Here is a 20,939-nt window from a genome sequence, read left to right on the forward strand (position 1 = left end):
TGAGTGCCAATCTTTTGCACAGTTCAGATGACTGTGCCTTTTAAAAATCAGTTTCACTAAGACTATTCAAACTTCATCTACAGAGATAATGAAATCTAACCCAATATAAGCACTGGTGCACAAATGCACTTAAGATCCTGTGCAAGTAACCCCGCTGGCATTAATGAACTTCTTGTTCATCATCTTGAACTTGCACATATATCTATAGGCTCTGTACTGCCCTAAAGCTGGATGTTCTCTTTAGAATTATGTGATGTAAATCAGAATCTGTGCATCTGTGATTCAGTATCCAGCACATTCAGGGTTTAATTAAAGAAATTATATTTCCTTTCACTCTTTTTGATAGAGTTACTCCCCAAAATACAAGAAGATTCATTCCTTCTGCATTTAAAGTCACATTTTTAATAATTAAAAAAAAAAATTAGTCCCTAAATAATTCCTTTATTGAATTTATAGACTCCTATAGAAATTGAAAGCAAACAGTTTTCCTATGTGTGGTTTTATTCTGTTTGTTACAGTAAACAGAACAATTCACTGGATTGGTCTGTGAAATGCAAAAGCTGGAAAATACCCAAAGGACAATATAAAATAGAAAAATTAATTTTAATTTTTAGATGTTTTCACTCATTCCTTATACAGTGAGCAAATAATAAACAACAATCTAGCAACATATTTTCATATTTCAGTCTCTCCTTAAAGAATTAAAAAATACTTCAGAAGAATACCAGAAGCATTCTCTATTTCCAAAATTAACTATGAAAGGGAGTTTGTCTGGGCATGTCTGAAAGCTATGCATAACCTTTGTGCTACAAATATCTCATTTCAAAAATGTCATATTCTCCTTATTCAGTAGGGCTTCCATGAGGCTATTTTAAGCACTGTGCTTCTTGCTTTGAGATGAGACCTGGAGTTACACTAGAGCTGCATCTCTTGTTTCCCTTAGTTTGTTCCAGCCCGATAGCTGCTTGGAAGGATTGCCCTGCTAAACATGGAGATTTCCTGCCCAAGCAGTGGGAACTCTGGGGAGTTCACTTTTGTCTGCAAGGATCCTTGTGTCTCCAGACTATCAGCTTTGGTAGCTTGGGTGGTTCTGATGCAAACAAGGAGGTGCTGGCACAGCATTCAGAGCTCCCACTGCTGGGGCAGCTCCTGCAGGACAGGACCATGGAGGAGGTGCTGAGCATCATCCCCTGAGCACCTCCCAAGTGCTCAGACTCCTCACAGGCCTGGTGCTCTTGTGATTGTGTGTGTCTGCAATAGAAGCACTCACAAGAGCTTTGTGGTGAACTTTGCAATTGATGTTTGAGGAAAGCTGCACCTGGTGGGCAAAGAACCAATTCTCACTTTCATTTCTTCCACTTAGCTTTGGATCAGGACTCTTGTGCTCTGATGTATACAAGTGGCAGAGTCTCAACACAAGTTATAGGCAACAGTTTCGTCAAGGACGTAGTAATTCATGTTGAAAAGCACTTAATTACTCCATGTTTAGGGCAGACAACATGGCAATATGTGTATCACCAATATGCCAGTGTGGTTTGCTTTTCATAGAAGTTTATGTTCCCAGTGGGCACTGAATGTTTTTTCTGCCTGATAAATGTCAAGTACTTTAAGCAATCTTGCCTGTTTCTCTCTGGAGATTGCCAAATAATTTCTTTTCATTGGGTGTGGGATCTTGCCAGGGCTTCTGCATTCATGCACATCTATCCCTGCCAAATGTTGGTAACACAGGAACTGCACAAATACTCCCTGCTCCTTTCATTAGCCTTGCACAGGTCTGTTTAGCTGCAAGGTTCCTGTTACTTTTCTCTGTTCTGTGCTGGAGCAGTAGTTCATGATGCATATTCCAGTAACAGGTGTGCTGTAGAGTTCAGCCCTTGCCAGGGAGCTGTGTTTAAGAGTAGAAACTGTTGTTAAACAAATCTAAGTGTCTTGCACCATAGCCTTCTTAAAAATAATTCAGTTTGCCTCCTGAATGTCCTCCTAGAGCTGAGGGAGTTTCTAGAGGGTGTGAACAGTTCCTCTGTTCCTAGTAATGGTAAAAAGCTTTCTTTGTTATTATCTCTATCCATTTACCTGTGTATTTTCTCTGGGGAGTCCTATAGCAGCCAATGTTCATGCTCTGTGTAGCATATAGGAGGTACTTTTTAAGGTTTGTAAAATATTTAAACAATTTAGTTCAAAATTTTAGTTTGAAAAGTCCAATTTGTCATGAAGGGAAAAAGATCTCAGTAGCACACCATCTCCTGGAAAGAGATGGTTTAGTAAAATAAACTACAGCAAAGAAAAAATGCTTTAAGTAGCAAATGGAAAGTAAATCACCTTGTCATGTTTTACCCTGTCTCATACAGAAAAACTGGGTCATTTGACCTTTTGGTTGATAATGTCACCAATATATTCTAGGCTAATGCTACATATCATGCAATGGCAGATGAGGCTCTGTGTGTCATTGTGGTACTTAATTTCGACCCATGCAAAAATACAAGACTAGATGGCAAAATGTCAATCGTTTTTCCTTGACATTTCTCATTTCCTCATTTGTAATGTAATAACCCGTGAATGTTGGATATGGGAGCTCCAACACCCAAGGATGGGTTCAGACCATGTAACAGAACCTCTTCAGTGGAATAAAAAGTCTGAAAATGTAATGAGGGAAGAGGAAAATATGCTTTTTCTATCAATTTAAAAGCACAATACTTTTGACCACTTTTGGCTGGTTTTAGAAAAAAATAACAGTTAACAGCCTTGAATGGCCACAGCACAAGAGTAACGCAGCTTTTGATTATTTTGTCCATCATTAATATCCATCCTGATAAAGACATCAAAGCGTGGGGTTGTGGCTGTAAGACAGAGCACATTCTCAGCATGACACCTGTGGCACAGAAGATGTAAAAGGCAGCACTGGGAACAGGGATCTGTGGAAGCAGAGGTGCAGGAAATGTTCCTTTCTCAGGTATCCATTAGTGATGGCAGCGTGATGCACGGGGAACTGAAGACTGTGAGAAGCCTGTGTTTACAAAATACAGGATTTTCAGATATAGCTAAAGTAGAGTTCAGGTCATGTACAACATGTTCACAAATGATCAGGCAGTTTGTGCCAGTTTCATTGACTGTCTCTTCATTTTCATGACAGCAATCTGAATAAGATTGTTTTTGACAGGGTTGTAAATTAGATTAACAGAAGTTGGAGAGAGGACTGAGATCAAGTTTATGCTAGTAGAATATATGAAAACATAATATACAAATAAGACACTAAACAGAAATGAAATAGTGATTTAGCTGGAAGCAAGCAAAAATAATCTGCTAGTATTGTGAAATACATCACAAGTAATATTTTCTGCAAAGCCCAAATGATTCTGGTAGCCTACATCTTATTCCCAAAAGTCTAGCCTAATACATTCAAGAAAATTAATTTGGGTTAATTAAAAAGACAAATTTAAAATGCATTAGGATATATCCACATAGTGAAAAACTATCAAGCTACCAAACACTCTTATCTGTGGTAGCTTTTGCATGTCCCTAGCCTGCTGCAAAGTGGAACACATTAATTAGAACCATCATGAAAGTATAATATAATTTTTTGAGTATTTTTTTCCTTTTAATTCTTGCAGGATTTCTTTTGCTTTTTGCTTTGTTGTACCTTAGTTATGTGTTAAGCTAAAACAAATGCTGCTTACAAAGAGTAGTCTCATTACCTTGTATATGTACACATTCACAGCTCCTTATTCCTGAACAAAACTTGTTTATCATCTGCCTTTACTGCTACACCTTGTGGGAATTGAGCAGAAGTTATTTAGCAGATCAAAGCACGAGTGTGAGAAGGTGATAACACTGTTTGGATCCTCCTCTGATAGTGACCAAACCACGTTAGTAAGGTGCTTTAATGTAGGTGTCTTCCAGCTCTGAGCCAGCATCCTCCCAGACTCAAAATGCTGGTTTTGAGCTGGCAGAGCACTATCTCACTGCTGGCTTTAGGAATATCTTTATGGCTCTTTCTAAAAGAGGGGTTTCAACTCCCTGAGTGCTGCCTGCCTGGGTTAGCATCAGGCATTTGCTGGCTGTTTGCTGATGGGTCAGCAGAAGGTGTCTGGAAATTTCTCTGAGCATTGAGTTCAAACTGGCAGATATGCAGCAGTGAATTAAAAGGAGCAACAAAATTTGGAAAAGCAGGAAAGCCACCGTTCTAACCTGGCCGCTAGTTTAGTTCTGTGTGTTTGTTTGAACTGGGGGATTTACAAATGAGGTATCAATTACCTTCTAGAAATACAAGCTAGGTTTAGTACATGTGATAAATTTCATTTCTGAACAGGTTTGTTGAGTCTTGCTTAGGATAAAAACTGAATTCACTTAAATATTTGATGAGGCATTTTATTAACCCTAACATTTAATGAGATGTTTTATTAGCTCTCTATGCAAAGTGAACAAAATGCAATTTGCATGAGTTTCTTTATTGTTTAATTCATAAATGATTATTTCCAAGAAACCCTTGACCTCTCATTTCAAATGAATTAAATCACAATATTTTGATTTATAATTTCAAAGACAAGGTTTCTATAAGTAACCGGTGTGGAAAGGATCCCAATCTCTGAGATACTTTGTTGTTCCTTGACTTCACAGAAATCTCACGAAGAGATTCATGAGAGTCTAACAGTAGAATAGAGTCCAGATAAATCACTGGGATTATCTCAACAGCCGATTTTGCAGTTTATGTATGAGTAGTTTCCTCCTCAGATAATGCTGAGACAATTTTTTTGCTTCTTGCTTTATGCAAGAAGTCACTATAAATAAAAAGGTCTTGATTCATCACTTTGTCACTGCAGAGTTACCTCACTGTCATTCCAGTATGACTGTCCAGGATCTTAACCATTCTCTTGGAGCCAAAAGGAGTTCATTTTGATATTTAGTGTTATGTTATTGGCAGCTCTGGGTCTTTAAAATCCCACAGTGATATTTGAAAAGCATATATTTAAAAATGGAAAGTCCCCTGTCCCAAAGAGTTTGGGAAAGAACAGATGTCTCGGAGGAAGGGAAGTGCTCACTAGTTACTTAATCTTGGAGTGTCAGAGCATTCTGAGGGAAGTCTAGGAGTGTTTTGAATTGAGTGTTATTTTTATAGTGTTCTATTGATGAAAAACCAGAGAAAACCAGCAACAAGCTGGTCCCAGGAAATCCATTTCAGAATTATTACACTGCAACAGAGAACCTATGGTTGACAAAGTGTGTTACAGGCTTCTGACCAGTTTGTTCTGTTCTGTTGTCAGTGTCAGCCAAACCAAGACCTCACAGTGATGAGTACACAAAGAAGATTCCACCTCCTAAGCCGAAACGAAACCCGAACACTCAGCTAAGCACATCTTTTGATGAAACATATATCAAAAAGCATGGCCCTATGAAGACAACCCTCACTAGGGATGCCTCGCTCTCGCAGGTCAGCAGTCCTGCTCCAGACACAGAGGAAGAAGAGCCTGTTTATATTGAAATGGTTGGGAATATTCTCAGAGACTTCAAAAAAGATGAGGATGACCAAAGCGAAGCAGTCTATGAGGAGATGAAATACCCTATATTTGATGACGTAGGCCAAGATTCAAAATGTCAATGTGAATATGACCATCACACATGTTCTTCTCAGTGTGCTACTCCCACAGTGCCTGACCTAGATTTCACCAAGTCTTCAGTGCCATCTACTCCCAAGGGCTTGCTTTGTGACATACCCCCGCCATTTCCAAACCTGCTTTCTCACAGACCTCCACTGCTGGTGTTCCCACCAGCACCAGTGCAGTGTTCCCCAAATTCTGACGAGTCTCCTCTAACTCCACTGGAGGTCACAAAGCTTCCCGTCTTAGAAAATGTGTCTTACATCAAACAGCAAGCTGGAGCTTCTCCATCTTCACTGCCACCTCACACACCAGGCCATCAAAAACTGGAGAAAGACCAGACAGTATCTCATGGAACTAGCACCCCTGGGCACACCTCCTCACCTCCTCATCCTTCTACTTTATACAGAACGCAGTCTCCACACGGTTATCCTAAAAGTCACTCCGCCTCACCTTCTCCTGTCAGTATGGGTAGGTCTCTTACCCCCTTAAGCCTCAAAAGACCTCCACCTTATGACTCTGTACATTCAGGAAGTCTCTCAAGAAGCTCTCCATCAGTGCCTCATTCTACAGCCAGAAACACATTGCAAGAAGGAGGAAAGATGGTCAGTGTCTCGGTCAGCACCTACGGGTCATCATCTCAGAGCAGTTCCCGTTCTCGGACACCCACCAGTCCTCTGGAGGAGCTAACCAGCCTCTTCACCTCAGGACGAAGTCTCCTGAGGAAATCCTCCAGTGGCAGAAGATCTAAGGAACCTGCAGAAAGTAAGCCCTTGATATAATTTTTCCTCATCTTTGTATAATAATAACTGCTACTTTATAAAATAATTGCTACTTTACTAAATCAAATGCATGCAAAATTTAAATAACTCAGAATTCTGAATTCCTTATAGAAATTTTTTGTAATGAAAAGAAAAATTATTATTGCTAAAAGTTATTTAGTCTTGATATTGTTATACTTCTAAGGTTTTTAAGCATGCATACTGCACTTAGAAGTACAATTCATGGCTTGGTCTTGCAAAAAGAGTTAGTTTTCACTGATTTTTCCACAGCTGTAAAGGTTCCATGTCAGTTGGGATCTTCCCACTTTGTCACATCTTTCCTTTCTTGATGGATGCTAAGAAAGTAAACAGCTTGTAGCAAAATAACAAACAGTAACTGTTGAGAGTTATTTGCAAAGATCTACCGATTTCCCTTAACTTGGCCAAAAATCCTGGAAAATAGGATGGCAACCAGAGGTACCAGTTTAACCCTGGTTAAACCTGGGGCAAAGGTTAAGGCTGATGATCTTGGAGGGCTTTTCCAGCCTTAACAATTCTGTGATTCTGTGTAAACCATTCCTCCCCTCCCATGCTGTGCCATGGAATATCTTTCAGCTGGATGGCTGTGACTCTTTGGAAGCTTGTGCTGTGAATTGATCTGAAAACCAACAAAACCTCTAATGCACACAACCTATAAACCCACACAGGAAGAAATGCACAGAAGGAGGCTGTACAGGAAAACCTTAAGCCAATATTGACTTATCATATGCTGTGTCATAAAATCAATGTTCCATATGCATTCAGGTTTACACTACATACACCATGTACCTCTGAGCTAGTGGAATATGGAAACTCCTTTTGAAATTAAGAGGAGTCACATGTGTGAAAGCAGAACCTGGCACCAGTATTTCTGTTGCAAAAATGTTCCTGTTCAGTGGGAGTCCTGCAGTGGATGGTCGTTCTAACACCTCCTGTCTCAGTGCAAAGCAGACTTGGGATGCTTTCTCCTCCACTTCGGTAAAATCTGTTTATGACTTTGAATTGTTGACACCTGCCTAATGAAAAAGCTGTCTTTGGAGAGCAGCTGATCTCATGTTTGTGTAGGTGCTATATTATGGCTATTGACAGCTCTAACATATTCAATATGGTATGATAAACTGCACTGGTTTATACCTGATAAAAGAGTGTTCTGCTTTCCCAGCTACTTTATCACTACGGAAGGGAACTGAATTCCACACTGTGTTTCTGGTTGTGTTTGTGCCACTCTGTTATGTCACTCATCTCAGTGTGGTCACAGCACTTTGGTCATGCTTGGGGTGCTCAGCAGGACACCCTCTCTGGGTTTCCATGGACAGAGTTTTCTGCCTCACACCTCTGCAGCTGAGCAAGGACATGCCTTTGTGTGAGAATGGAGTAGCTTGGTGGCAATGGGTTAGGCTGGCCTGCAACTTATCCCTCCTGACCCATTGGCTCCACCTCTCCAGCCTCAGTATTATTTATCTCTGTGCACATCAGGGGTAATGACTCTGCAATCAAAAGGTGAAGGTGAGAAAAGAGTTAGCAAAATGCTGAGAATTCTAGTTGGTGCAGCAGTTTGCTAAATTTGCTGTTAGTATTTTCATGGCCTGTAGTCATTAACTCTGTTTCATGGAAATCTCAGCTCCATGATTCAGTAGGGTTTCATTAATTAACTACAATAGTGAAGCAACAGTAACACCAGATTTGTGTGCTGGATGGAAGCAAGTTTGTATCTAAAAGGCAAGATGATTCTTATAATTGGGAACAATTATGAGGGATGTGATGTGACATTTATAAATAATTTCAGTGAAGTGCTAGAGAGATTTTGGCAGGTAATACTGAACATTATTAAATATTCTTCTTACTCATAAGTGAGCAGAAATCTCCTGTAAATCCCATGCTACACCAGTTCTACCCAGTGAGGTTTGTACACTCACCAGTGTAAGCAAGTTTGGAACCCAGAGAAATTCCTGCCATGAATATTGCAAGTCCTGGGAAGTTTCAGCATGTCAGTGCTGCTGTTTCATACATGTTCTCCAGAACATGTTTGCTATATTATACTCGACTGAAATTGAATGCAAAACTTTCAAAGTACTTTTCACTGAAAAATTTAAACTAAATCTTGTCCTGCAGACCTGTAACAAGAACAGCATTGTTGGCCTCTCAAGGAGCACTCTCTTTGCTCCTTAGGAAGTAGAAATGTGCTCCTTATTGGCCACAAATGGTAAGAACAAGAGAGATATGAAATTGAAATTGTGTTCATTTATTTAAGAAAAAAATATTCATGTTATAGGAACCAGTGGTGAAAAGACTCTGGAGTGCAGCTGTGTTGAGTAAATGAACAGACTGCCCATCTAATCTGATTGTAATTTGTCTGGTATTTACAGTATGACTTAATCCTGTGGGATTACTGCCCTGAGCAAGAATCAGGTTTGTGTTCAGATATTGCAGAGGTAGAAGACACTCCAAGATTTATAGAAAATACATACAGGTCTGGCATTTTATGTCTTTCAATTCTACATTGAAATGATCCACCGTAAAGAATCTAAACTGGGAGATTTGAACGTGGCATTTGACCAGACTGCTGCATTTACATGTCATTATTTACATGGTGTTAGACAGGGGAGGCTGGGTTACTCGTCTGATATGTTAAAGAAACCTTGATCTTACAAATCACTCTGGAAGCCTAAGGCACCCACACCGTTCTGGTGTGGTTCCGTGTGTTTGAAGCAGTGGGAGAGCAAATGCAGGGTGGGACTAACTGGGACTGCCCTGTCAAGGTAATTTGTTCTCAGCATACAGAAAGATTTCCATAATCTAGAGGATAATAAACATACAAAAAAGAAGATATATGACTCTTAAAAAGTCATTCTAGGAAATTAAGAATATTTTCTTCTAAAATATTAAATTATTCTGACCACATCTCAAGCAACTTTCTCATTGGACTCTCCAAGACTCTGCCTCCTGTGACTTGTCTGAAGTTCTCACTACCATATGCTAGTCTCAAAAAAAGCACAATACTAAATTTTATGTTCAGCTAAGTCTATTTGGAAAATACTTCAGCAATTACAGAGATAATTTTCTCATCTTTATGGTTAGAACAAACTGACTGTGGAAATTCAGCATCCAAGTGCAAACTCCAAATGTATTTGCTGGCTTTTAATTTGTGTCATTTTTGAGTGGGTATGTTTTGTTTGTTTGGTTAGGTTTTTTTCTTGAGGAGGTGGGACTACACAAAAATTATTTCCAGTCAAAAGCTTTAGTGTACAAGTAAGGTTGCCCTTTTAGGCTTTCTTTATTATTTTCTTCACTTTTCTGGATTTTTTTTCATTTGTATTCTTCTCCATTTAATTTCTTTAGGGTTCACTTGTGTTATGGGAAAATTGGGGTAAATCAGTGGTGATGAGGAGTCTGTCACCTCAGGGCCACATTTTCTGAGGATATGAGCATCCATTGAAGCTCCAAACATTGATGAACACACTCAGCATCCACTGGCTGCAGCTGTGATGTGCCAATCTGGATTTTATAAGCAGTTCACTTATTGTTCTGTTTTTTAAAAACCCTTTTGTATGCTTTTAATATCTTAAATATGTTATACAGACAATGATGAAAGTGGGGAGAAAATAACAAAGACAATTTGTAATGCCTAATCAGAAATTAAAAAAAAAATAATTGGTGGAACATTATGAAAAAAAAAAAAAAAGATGGAGACAACTCTACAGAAAACTGAAGAAAGGTGTAGAACATGAAGAATGTGGAAGAGTGGAAAAGATAAGTATTAATTGTCACTGACTGTTCCTTAATCCTTTCTGCATTTTTGTGGGATAACATGGCAGTGTGCCTTAACAATTGGCAGACCCCTGTGAAATAAAATGTCAGTTCTCAGAGATTAGAGGGAAACTATTTAAAGGGTACCAACACTGCCAGGTGTCCTTGGGCTGCTGCACTGTGCCTTTCTGTGAAGCAGCTGGAAGGTGTTGAAGTATGGCCACTCGATCCAGCTGTGTGGAACCATTGTCATCACTGTGTGCACTGTGTTAGCCATGTCCTTCAGTAAAGGGGATTTATGGAGGGAGAGGAAGGGATTTGTATGAAGCTTTTCCGGAGCTTCTGTCACTTCTGCACCATAGAAACACTCTGTACTCCATGAGGAACTAGCACTGGAGTCATGTGCCTGAAGGCATCCCCGCATCCTACAGAGCAGAACAGAGGCTGCTGTGCATCTGCACCGCGCTGGCTTTCAGGCTGTGCGTGGCTCCAAAGCTTTCTTTGTGAGATGGTCCTGTAAATCCTTGTCAGGGTCAACCTTTCTTTCTGTATATTGATTGTTTCCATTTGTTAAGGCTTCTGTTTCCTCACATTTTCCTGGGAGCTTCATGCCAGTTTGGAGCAATTATTGCAAACATTCACCCTAATGAACTGCACAAGAGAGCAATGACCTCAGCTGTGTGCTCTGACTCTGGATGAGCACAAGGTGTGAGATCAGAACAAGTGATGCACAGCAGCTCAGGTTTTTGTTTTCCTGAGGTGCTCTGCAGGGCTTCAGAGCTGCTTTGGTGTTTGCCTACACGAAGTTTCACTCTTCAGCTTCTAGTCACATAAAGGGAGGAAATTTGTGAACGTGCTTTGAAAAATCAGTTATAGTGATTGAAAATTGAGATAATTATTAACATTTCCTCTTCCTGGCTGCTACTGAATTAAGAATCTAAACATATCAACTAGTGAGCGGAGAGGAGGGATGCTGAAGTAGATCAGTTGTTATAAAGGAGTTTAGGCTGATTTCAGGCAGCTGAGACCTAGAGTAGAATTTTTTATTTTTCTTTTTTTTAATGCTGCTGCTTTCCAGGAAGCTAGAAATCCACAGAAGTATTGGTTGTCTCATCCCTGGCAGTGTCCAAAAACAGATTGGATGGGGCCCTGAGCAGCCTGATCGAGTGAATGTCATCCCTGCCTGTGATGGGGAGGTTGAAATTAGATGGTCCCTTTAAGGTCCCCTCTAATCCAGGTGATTCTATTTTTGGGTCAGTTTTGGGCTCCTTGTTAGATAGAACAGTGTGATGGAGGACAGAGTTTGGGAGATGCAAGTGAAAACTCACCCCACATGGGCCCATTTAACCTCTATCTTCATGCATTAAGTCCAGAATGAGGGGTCTAGGGCAAGATTTCAGTTGATGCATTTCTAACAGAGTTAGGATGAGAAATGTTGGCCTAAGGAGGTGGGATTGGGATGGCATTGTGTGCATACCTTCTCATTTGTATACCTGCTCAGCCTCTGTTCTCCTGAAGAGGAAAATCTTGCCTGCAAGATGAGGCTGGCCATAAAAACCATTATAGATATTTCATTACATCCATTGCTCAACTACTGCACAGCTGAGTCAGCATTAGAGATTCCATTTGAATGCCTACCTGATTTCTAACCTCCAGGTTAATTTATTTTCCATACTTTTATCTAAAGGGATGTCAGCCTAATTCTCTGTCCCTTTTCTTGCATTGTAACAATTGATTCTATGCAGTATGAATGTTACATTCAGTCTAATGAGACAGCTACAGCTTTTCGGTTATTCCTGAATAACTTTGAGACAGAGGTGTACTGATTTCTCCATCACTGGAGAGGCATCCATTTCCCTAATAGTAAGCTTTTGTAGTCTGATGAGCCATGATATGTGTGGGATTAAATGAGGTGATCAAAACAGTCACATCTCATTTGACAGTCCTGAAAGTAGGTCTGAAAGCAAACACTTAGTGGGAGCAGAGGAAAGTGCCAGAGGAAAAGGTAAAGAGAACACCAGCCCTGAAAAGAGTGACACTCATCCACCCCTAGAAAGGTATGATTTTACCACAGTTAATTCATTTAGCCAAACCCCAAGAGGGCAAAGTTCCTACATCTATTCTGACCTAGCAAGATATCAGCAGGACAAGGACTAGCAGCATCAGTGATAGGACTGCAGACACTTGCTTGTGAGTGAAAATCTGGGGCAGGAGCTGTGGACACCTGCACCCACAAAGGTGCCAAGGTCACTTGGTTCTCTACAGCTCTGTCCTCCCTTAGGGGACAGGTCTGTTGGGGGCTGTGACATGTTGTGGGACAGCACTGAAAATGCCTGAAGTGTACACAGTGGGGTCCAGAGGTGGTCAGCATCCTTCAGGAGGCAAATTTCTGGGGAAAAAACCCCAAGATTTGCAATTCAGTGGTCCTGAGCACTGCTTCAGCCATGCCTGCTGTTGTCCTTCCACACTAGTCCTCAGATCCCTAGCAAAGGAAGGTGTGCACTGGACTAAGTATTTTCAGTTTAATCAGCTAATCCAGCCAGCTGGAGACTCTTGTTGAAGCTGCCATTCCCCAATTAGCAATCACAGACAATAATTGGAAAGAAAAATCATGAAGTGACAGTAAGGTCTTTCAGCTAAACCCACAAAAGGCAGGAAAGCATCATTTAATATGAGTTTTTTTAGTCTGAAGGGGAAGCAGTGAGCTGCAAAGCAAAGGTACAAAGGAGAAATGTGTGGAAGCACGCACAGCAGCCCTGTGGCACCTTGCACATCCCAGCATAATAATTCCATGCCACAGCTCCACCATCACTGCCCCATTTTGCATTGCAGGACAGTAATTCCATTCTTTCTCAGCAGCATGGGTAATGTCAGGTTTGAGAACTTGTTTCCAATGGATAAATCAATGGACACCTGTTCCTTGATTGAAATGCATGCTGTGTGTTTATTGTCTTGCTGCTTTGACACAAAAGTGAGTATGGTCATTTTAAGGGCATTTAGTCATTCAGGTCATTGATGGTGGGGTGTTCCTCCATGCTTAGGATGAAGGAATGTCTTTGTTAGATGCAGTTACTAAAACAGAAAACAAGCATTTTGAGACGACATGCAATACTTTTGCTAATTGGTACCATGGCATTGTCTCCTCTTCTAATTCAGCAATTTAGGCTCATCAGGAAATCAGGCCCTCCTGGGATTCTGAGGGTATGCAGAAGCATTCAAGAAGACATAATTTCATAAATAATTGCATAGGTTTTTCTGGAAACAGCTGCTCTCTCTGATTGATGTATACAGATTTATTTATTCTTTCTGTTTATATTACTTGACTGCTTGATAAAATTTCTTTTTCTGAAGAAGAAATAAACTTGTAAGGGGTAAAAAAAAAAAAGAGATAAAGCTATTCTCTCTCTGCTATATTTCAAGTAAAAGATGGTTTCAGGTAAAGATATGAAAAAGACATTCTCTTTAGGTTTAAGTTTAATGTACAGTAAGGCGTAAGAAAGTTGTTAAAAATAGGGGATGAAAAATGCCTTAAATTCGCCTACTGGCACATAATTCACAATATTGGAAATAAGCAAAGGAACATGTGCTTCACTTAAGGACATGGATAATGATAATAGGTTCTCAGTTTTAAGTGCCATTGATTTTCCCCACTCCCCTGAACAGAGCTTTCTAAGCCAGAGAAATATCTTGACCTTTAGACCAAATCCTCAGCACTTATAAATCACCGCTTTTTATTTGAAATCAGGAGAGGTACTCCAGTTTATACCATCTGTGTCTCTGGCTTCAAGAAAATAAATGTGTCCTTTGTGACTAGAACAGCTTGTATTCAAAATGGTGCAGTGATACAGCAGGATGCTGAATTGGAGAGTTTATTGCCTTTCTGTTTCAAACAGGACCACACAATTTATGACCAACTTATGGGTGCTCAATCTTAATGGCAAGAAATACTTAATTGGGTGATGTTTTCCATAAGCATATATTGGCTCCAACAAAACTGCTAAATACATTCTATTAAAATTTCCCGCTGTGGTTTTTTCAGGGGATGTGGTGTCAGTGTAGGGTATCAGGTCCTGTTGTGAAGGAGCTAAGGATAAAAGGAGGATAGGAATGGAAGTACTTTGATTTAATTGAATGGTGCAGGGTTATTTATGTTTCCTCCACTCAGGAAGTTGGCGCAGACACATCGGATGAAGCCGGCTGGGCTGGCAGTGCCAGTGGCTTCAGAGCACAAGCTGCCAGCTCTTTCAGAACTTCTCTTTGTCACCAAGCACTGGACCTGGAAATGCATCATTTTCTGAATTAAGAGTCAAATTTTCTTTGCAATAGGATTAAAGTGCATTTTTGTTTGTCAAGTCCTAAAAGCAGAACTAGAGATTATTAGCAGGAAGGTCTGTGTTTGTTGTCAATCACACAGTGTCCATAAAGCACTTGGAACTCCATTTGACACTTTCCACAGGTAAGTGTATAGAGAAAGTATTTAAGTCTCTTTGCTTAAACCAAATCTCAGGGAAGGAGACCCCAGTGTTGTTTAGGAAAAGTAATCAAAACCTCCCAGACCATGCCACCACCACCAAACCAAGGACTGTGAACTTTAGGATGGTGAAATACTGCACAAGTTTCAAACAGAGGAGATCATAACAGTTTCCTCAAAATTAATCATGAGAGAAAAAAACAGAAATCTGTGGTTTTTTTCTTCAGTAACTAGAAAATCTACATCATAGCTAGAGGAGTGGCTTGAGGTCACTGTTAAACTAAACACTTTTGCACACCAGCTTATGATCTGAAAGCAGATGCAATGATTTCTTGAACTGCTGTTATTGCATCTTTACAAAGGAAAGGGTTTAATTAAATGCCTTATCTCTTCTTACATGATACTTCAGTGATTTAAGATAAGATGGTGGGAACTTTGTGGGGAGTACAGGCAGGAACAAGGTTCATTCCCTCACTTCCAACATCCAGTATCTCAGACTGCTATTTCTCCTCTTTATATTTCTTAAAATGCTTTTACCTTACTGATCTGTGTAACAAACCCTGGCAATATCTTGGGCTGAGTGGTTTATATAGCCATTTTTAAAGGACACACTTTTTTTGGCACGACTGATTTGGTTCCTGCCTGCGCAAGCTCATTTTTTAAACCTCATCATTAAAGACCCAATCCAAAGGTCCCTGAAGATGTACTTCAGGGGATCCCATAATAAATTGCAACAAGAGGGTCCTCTCTTTGTCCTAGATTGCTGTTTCTTGTAAAACCACTCTGTACTTTGGCTTCCAGAATGTTGCAGTGAATATAAATGCTGAGTAGTGAATGAAGAGATGATGTGCTACACATTTTTGTTCGTGTATTATCTAATGTATCCATAGAATCACTGAGGCTGGAAAAGACCTTCAAGATGGGGTTCAACCTTAGACCAAACACCACCTTGCCAAACGAACCATAGACTGCCATTTCCTGAACTGTTCCAGGGATGGAGAGTCTATCATGTCTCTGGGGAGTCTGTTCCAATGCTTGAAAACTCTCTCAGTGAAGAGAGAGAATTTCAGTGAAGAAGTTCTTCCTGATGTCCAACCTGAAGTTCCCCTGGTCCAGTTTGATGCCATTTCCTCATCTACTTTCATTAAATATTCTGATAAAGAGTATTGGGCTCTTAATGAAGGAAAAGTAGACGTGCTTCCCCTGAACTTTTCTCTGAACCTTCCAAGGCTGTATCAGTAATAAGAAAGATCAAAGTGTTGGAAATGGTTTTATTTAGGTTATATGTGTAAATTATTCAAGTATCAAACTGAAATTTCTGTGGTGTACAAACATGCTAGCTATACATAAGGTGAAAAGTACAGGAACAATGAAGAAATAACTGTGAGGATAATCATGCATGTTAAAAAATCAGGTTCCTTTACATTCAATTTGATGTGAAGGTTCATGTTCTTTTCACTCCTCTGAACAATTATCCATCCCTAATAATTATTTTATTGTGGAAACAGTAACATGCAATTAGCACTTTATCTGGCATTTAAGAATGAGTAAGGAGAACCATTGTTCTTGTAACTACTCATCTGAAAGAGAGAAGCTGTGTGTTTAATTTTACTGAAGATGGCAATTACTTTATTTTTGTGTGTGAATTTGAATTCATGACTCAAAAAAGTACCTTCTTCGAGGAAATCTGTAGTTAATTTACTGCTCCAGCAATGTTTGTGTAATTTGTATGTAGTTTGGATGTGCTGTAACACAGACAGAATCTTGTGCCAGCCACAGTAGCTGCTCTGCACACTTGTGAAGACAATAATAGTAAGGCCTTGCAAGCACAGACATCATCCAGAGCTGTTACAAGACCATCTGCAATTCTACTTATTTCCTCAATATCGGAAGTCTGTGCTGGCATGGCTTCATAGTTACTTTTCTAGCAAGAATAAAACCAGTTCACAAAATGAAACCTCTAATTAAAAAGTGGGGAGGGCCTAAAATAATTAATTCTGTTAAAATGCAGAGAAATCCAGATGACATAAAGGTTTCATCATGTAACAGGGAGAAATCTTAAGCATTTACTTGCAGAGAAAAAATTTCTTGGTATCCTGACCTAGAGCTAGGCACAGAGGCTGCACAGCAATATTATTTGCTTGTGCCTGGCTCTGTAAAAACAAGATTCAGATGAGGTCAGTGTCCAGGAAGTGTCAGGATTCCCTGGAACATACTGGATAAAAGGAGAGCTGTGCAATTGTCATTCATGTTCTAATAATGAAAGGCAAATTTTCTAATTCATTAATGAAGCCAACAAAGAGAAATGCATTAATAAAAATGTTTTTCGTACAGCTAGTTAAAGCATAGACAAAATAGACAGGAAAGCATTCATTTTCACTTCAGCTTTGATATTTTTATGTGCACATACGAAAGTGAGGGTTTCTGTCCCCAGTTTCCACAATCTGTATCCTTTACTATATCTTCATTTTCTGACTAAAATTTACTACTGAATCTGGAAAAAACATGCTCTTTAGAAGAAATTAAAGTGTTCAAAAAATGGAAAAACCTTGCCTTCAAACTCCTGAAAGAGTTCAAAGGCTGTTTTTCAGCAGAAAACTTGACAAAAGAGTGTTGACAAGTTTAATATAGTCAGGACTTCCATGAAAGATTGATGTTTTTGAAGTGAAGCTTTGAAACATAAGGTCATGAACTTTCTACAAAAACATTTTTCTTGAAATGTCTCTATACTTCAGCTCTTTTGGCTCACTCTTGTCTTATGATTTCTTGCCATACTGTGCTAGAGTGTGCGCAGGACCCATCAAACCATTGTGCCTTCATTCAAATATCAAGGGTGTATTTTAAGGGACTGAATAGCAGAATGAGTGAGAGGTGAAATTAATGAGTCTGAGAAGGAAAACCTTTAAGTAAGTACCATCTCTTCAAATCAAATGCCAGGTAAGAGTTGGGCCACCTTTATAGAGACTGACTTCCACAGTTTCATTACAGGTTTCATTAACAGTGTCTTCTTTGTTCATTATAGAATTTAGGGTGGGCATAGCAGCCTGTGCTTATGTGCAATGCATAATGCTAATTAGTCCAAGGCTAATGGCAGTGAAACCCAAGTTTCACAAGCCTGCTACACTCAGACTTTTCAGTCTAGGCTTCTTCCTTCTCCTGCTTAGATCCTATCTGTTGCTGACAGTCATAGACCTTGTTCATACCCACCTATGGGTATGAAATGTATCTGTACACATTTAGTTTTTTAATTGAAAGCACAGCCTGGATTATCAGCAGATCTGGGTGCACAAGCTTTGAAAGAGAAATGTTTGCAGTTCCCCATCATCAGTTATTCCATACATTCATATGAATCAGCATGGCTGCCTAGCCCCAGCTAAGAACTGCTGGAAGGAAAACCCTTGCTCTGTTGAAGTTAATAACAGAATTCCCTTTGACTTGCTGTAATTAGGTTTTTGCCCAACAAGGCACCAGAGGACAGAGGCTTCTGTTAAGGTTTTTCTGAATGCAAGTCACCAATTTCCAGTATTTCAAGGTCTGAAAGGAAAATGATAAAAAAAGAAAAATGCAGTGAATGTCAGATAATAAAGTGTTCTGCTTAGTTATAGAATTGTGACTTGTCTAAATTAAGTAGAAAACTTGTTAGTAGACTGCCATTTTATATAATGTAGAAAGTCCCAGGACATTGCTTTTATTTACTTTAGTAGTACATCTGTAAAGTGCATATCTTCCAGATGTGGCCTCTTCAGTCAGATGATGGGGCTGTGATGTTATTTGCAGCAGAACATGGGAAATTGAAAGATCAAGAACAGAGTGAATAATTAAGAAATAATGATGGCCCTGTTGGAAATAGGTGATTGTCATCACTCCTGTAATATATGCCAAAATATCATCATCTTGGATCAATCATAGAATCATAGAATTAAGGGTGGAACAGACCTCTAAGATCATTATTTTTAACTGTCAGCCCAGCACCACCACCATGTTCAACATTAAATCATGTCCTCAGGTGCTATATCCACACATTTTTTGAACACTTCCAGGGATCAAAAATGTCTCTCCTTATTTATGAGTAAAACCAGGTTTTCCTTTATTTCAATCAATATACAAGAGGACTTTTCTTCTTACCATAGGGCATCAAATAATGTTGAATATGTCTTACATTGGTGAGTTTTTAAAAAATTGTCTTTTAAGGGATTAATGCCAGCAGCTGAAGTTTATTGCAAGTTAAAGAAATCTCTTCTATTTTTTAATCAGATCATAACTTCCATAATTGTCATTGAATTTTTTTTTCTAAAGCCTTGGTTGATAAATCTATGGTATAAATATTTTGCTATAATCTATCCCTTTTATTAGTCTTCAGTTAGCTGTATTGTGGTTTTTTCTTTTCCTCTCTTGTTTTATTAACCAGGATTGCACATTTAGCAGCTTTGGGACAGCCACAGAAAATCAGCTAAATGCATTTTCCTCAGCAATCCCTCTTTCCCTCCCTTGGCTGTCTGTAGCAGGCCAATGTGATCTCCACTGGATTTCACTGTATAAAACAAAAAAAGGCTCACAGAAAGACTGCTCACAGAAATGTGCTCCGTGAACACCAAGAAGCAGTTCAGCCACGTCTTCCCTAAATGTTAGATAGTTTGTGAGACTTTCAGGCTTTCTATTGATTTTGCATGGAACTAGGTCAGAGCTTGAACAAGCTGGCTGCTGCAACTCTCACTTAGCTGTAAAAAGGGGGTATTAAAAATTGATATGCAAAGCAAACTTCTGCTTAATTAACAAGCGGATGAAGTCAGAATAAACCACTATAGTTAATAAAGATGAGGATATGAGTTTCACTGACAGTATAATATACTCTTTTTTTTTTTTTTTAATGGCTGAAACACTGAGCATTATCCATGTTTCACGTGTGTGGTATTAATAGCTGGTTATTTTTCTTTGGGAGAGGTTGGGATAAGTTTACAACAAATCATCAGATTTGACAAGATCAGACAAAGCACCACACATCAGGAAATCCATTAAAAGGCAGCTCTAATTCTTAAATGTGTAGTAAAGGTAAATAAAAAGCCCTGGGGTGCAGCTGGAGGAAACTCTGGGATTCTCTGAAAGGCTTGGCGTTGCTCTACGTGCAGCGCCCGTGGAAGGGGTGGCTCAGCCGGGCACCGGCAGCAGCAGGAGGGACACTGGTGGAGCTGTGCCTGGGGCATGTTCCAGCCAGCACCGACCATCACTCCCACGTGCTGGCTGCACTCTCATCCTGCATCTGCACCCTCTGCCCTTGGCATGCTCTGTGCTCCCTCAGCCAGGGCCATGTGGCCAGACAAGGTGAGGTCTGATAGCCGAGGCTGGAGGAGATCAGGAGTTCTGTCTCACATCCAAACCCCACCCTGAATGATTTTGCTTTGCACCTGTATGTGAGTGCTGAATTTTAGACCATTTTCTTCCCCTGGAATGTGAGTTCTGCCTAGAGTGATATATTATTTATTTAGGTTTAAAACAAACACAAAGAAAAAAAAAAGGAATAAATTAATAATGTATGGATTAGCTTATACATTTCAGCTCACAGCTGAGAGAGATGGCAGAGAGCAATCCTCCTTTTAAATTCCTTAAGACAATTGCTTTTCTTTCTTCACCCCAAACCCCAAACAGTAATAAGGGCTCTGCTGTTTATCACTTAGCATTGTACTAAGAAGCCACCTGGACCTGAAATTAATTTGTGTTTAAGAGCAGAGTGGCAGACTGGCCACAGAGTTATACTCATTTGAATGATAGCTTTTTAAGTAAGATGTTTTCTGTAGCTGTAATTTCAGTTTCCTTAGGTCCAAGTTGTAACTGACTCAGTTTGTTTCTCACTTCCTTTAGTATTTCCAGGTTTTCTAGCATCACAGCTCATGTGCCAGCCTCACCTAGTGCTCAGCTATGAGGGGACCTTTCATAGAGGGAAGATTATATTTTATTTGTAAAATATGGACCCTATAAGAGATTTTAACCATCTTATACTTTGAATGGGAAAGTCTGAGATTCAGATTAAATAAATAAGAAAAATGCATATCTTTAAATATTGAAATACAATGACAGCTGAAAGTGCTTGAAACATTTGAGTGCCTTTATGGCAGTTTAACCAACTGTGTCCATAAATATTTAAAGCAGTGAATTATTTCTTGAAATTTACATTTTTATGTACCATTTTGGTGGAAGAAGTATTGAACAATAAAGATGCTTTCCCTAATAATTTTAGCTTTTCAAAAAGCAGCACTTAACTGTGAAAAGATTTTCTGGTGGCCACCATATGATTCAGTGAGCTCCCAGCACAATATTGAACTTTGATATTTCCTA

General features: G+C 39.5%; 1 protein-coding gene and 2 long non-coding RNA genes across 5 annotated transcripts in view; 2 read left to right on the forward strand and 1 right to left on the reverse strand.

Moving 5' to 3' along the window:
- The window catches only part of NYAP2 (neuronal tyrosine-phosphorylated phosphoinositide-3-kinase adaptor 2), a 132,698-nt gene that overhangs the window by 75,384 nt on the left and 36,375 nt on the right, over positions 1 to 20,939 (forward strand). For all 3 annotated transcript variants that reach the window (XM_023933213.2, XM_023933214.2, XM_023933216.2), the window contains one exon: positions 5,259 to 6,356. In XM_023933213.2, coding sequence (XP_023788981.2) covers positions 5,259 to 6,356 — 1,098 coding nt within the window. The remainder of the gene's footprint in view (positions 1 to 5,258; positions 6,357 to 20,939) is intronic.
- On the reverse strand, positions 1,649 to 7,622 carry LOC147651281 (uncharacterized). The gene is made up of 3 exons (XR_015274701.1): positions 7,526 to 7,622; positions 6,262 to 6,347; positions 1,649 to 6,158 (listed from the first exon to the last, which is right to left on the reverse strand). It is a non-coding gene; the product is annotated as an uncharacterized LOC147651281 (long non-coding RNA).
- LOC147651282 (uncharacterized) lies at positions 8,514 to 14,461 on the forward strand. Its single transcript, XR_015274703.1, has 2 exons — positions 8,514 to 8,594; positions 14,304 to 14,461. It is a non-coding gene; the product is annotated as an uncharacterized LOC147651282 (long non-coding RNA).

This window comes from Cyanistes caeruleus, chromosome 10, assembly GCF_971803275.1.
Source record: "Cyanistes caeruleus chromosome 10, bCyaCae1.hap1.1, whole genome shotgun sequence".
NCBI classification, from domain to species: domain Eukaryota; kingdom Metazoa; phylum Chordata; class Aves; order Passeriformes; family Paridae; genus Cyanistes; species Cyanistes caeruleus.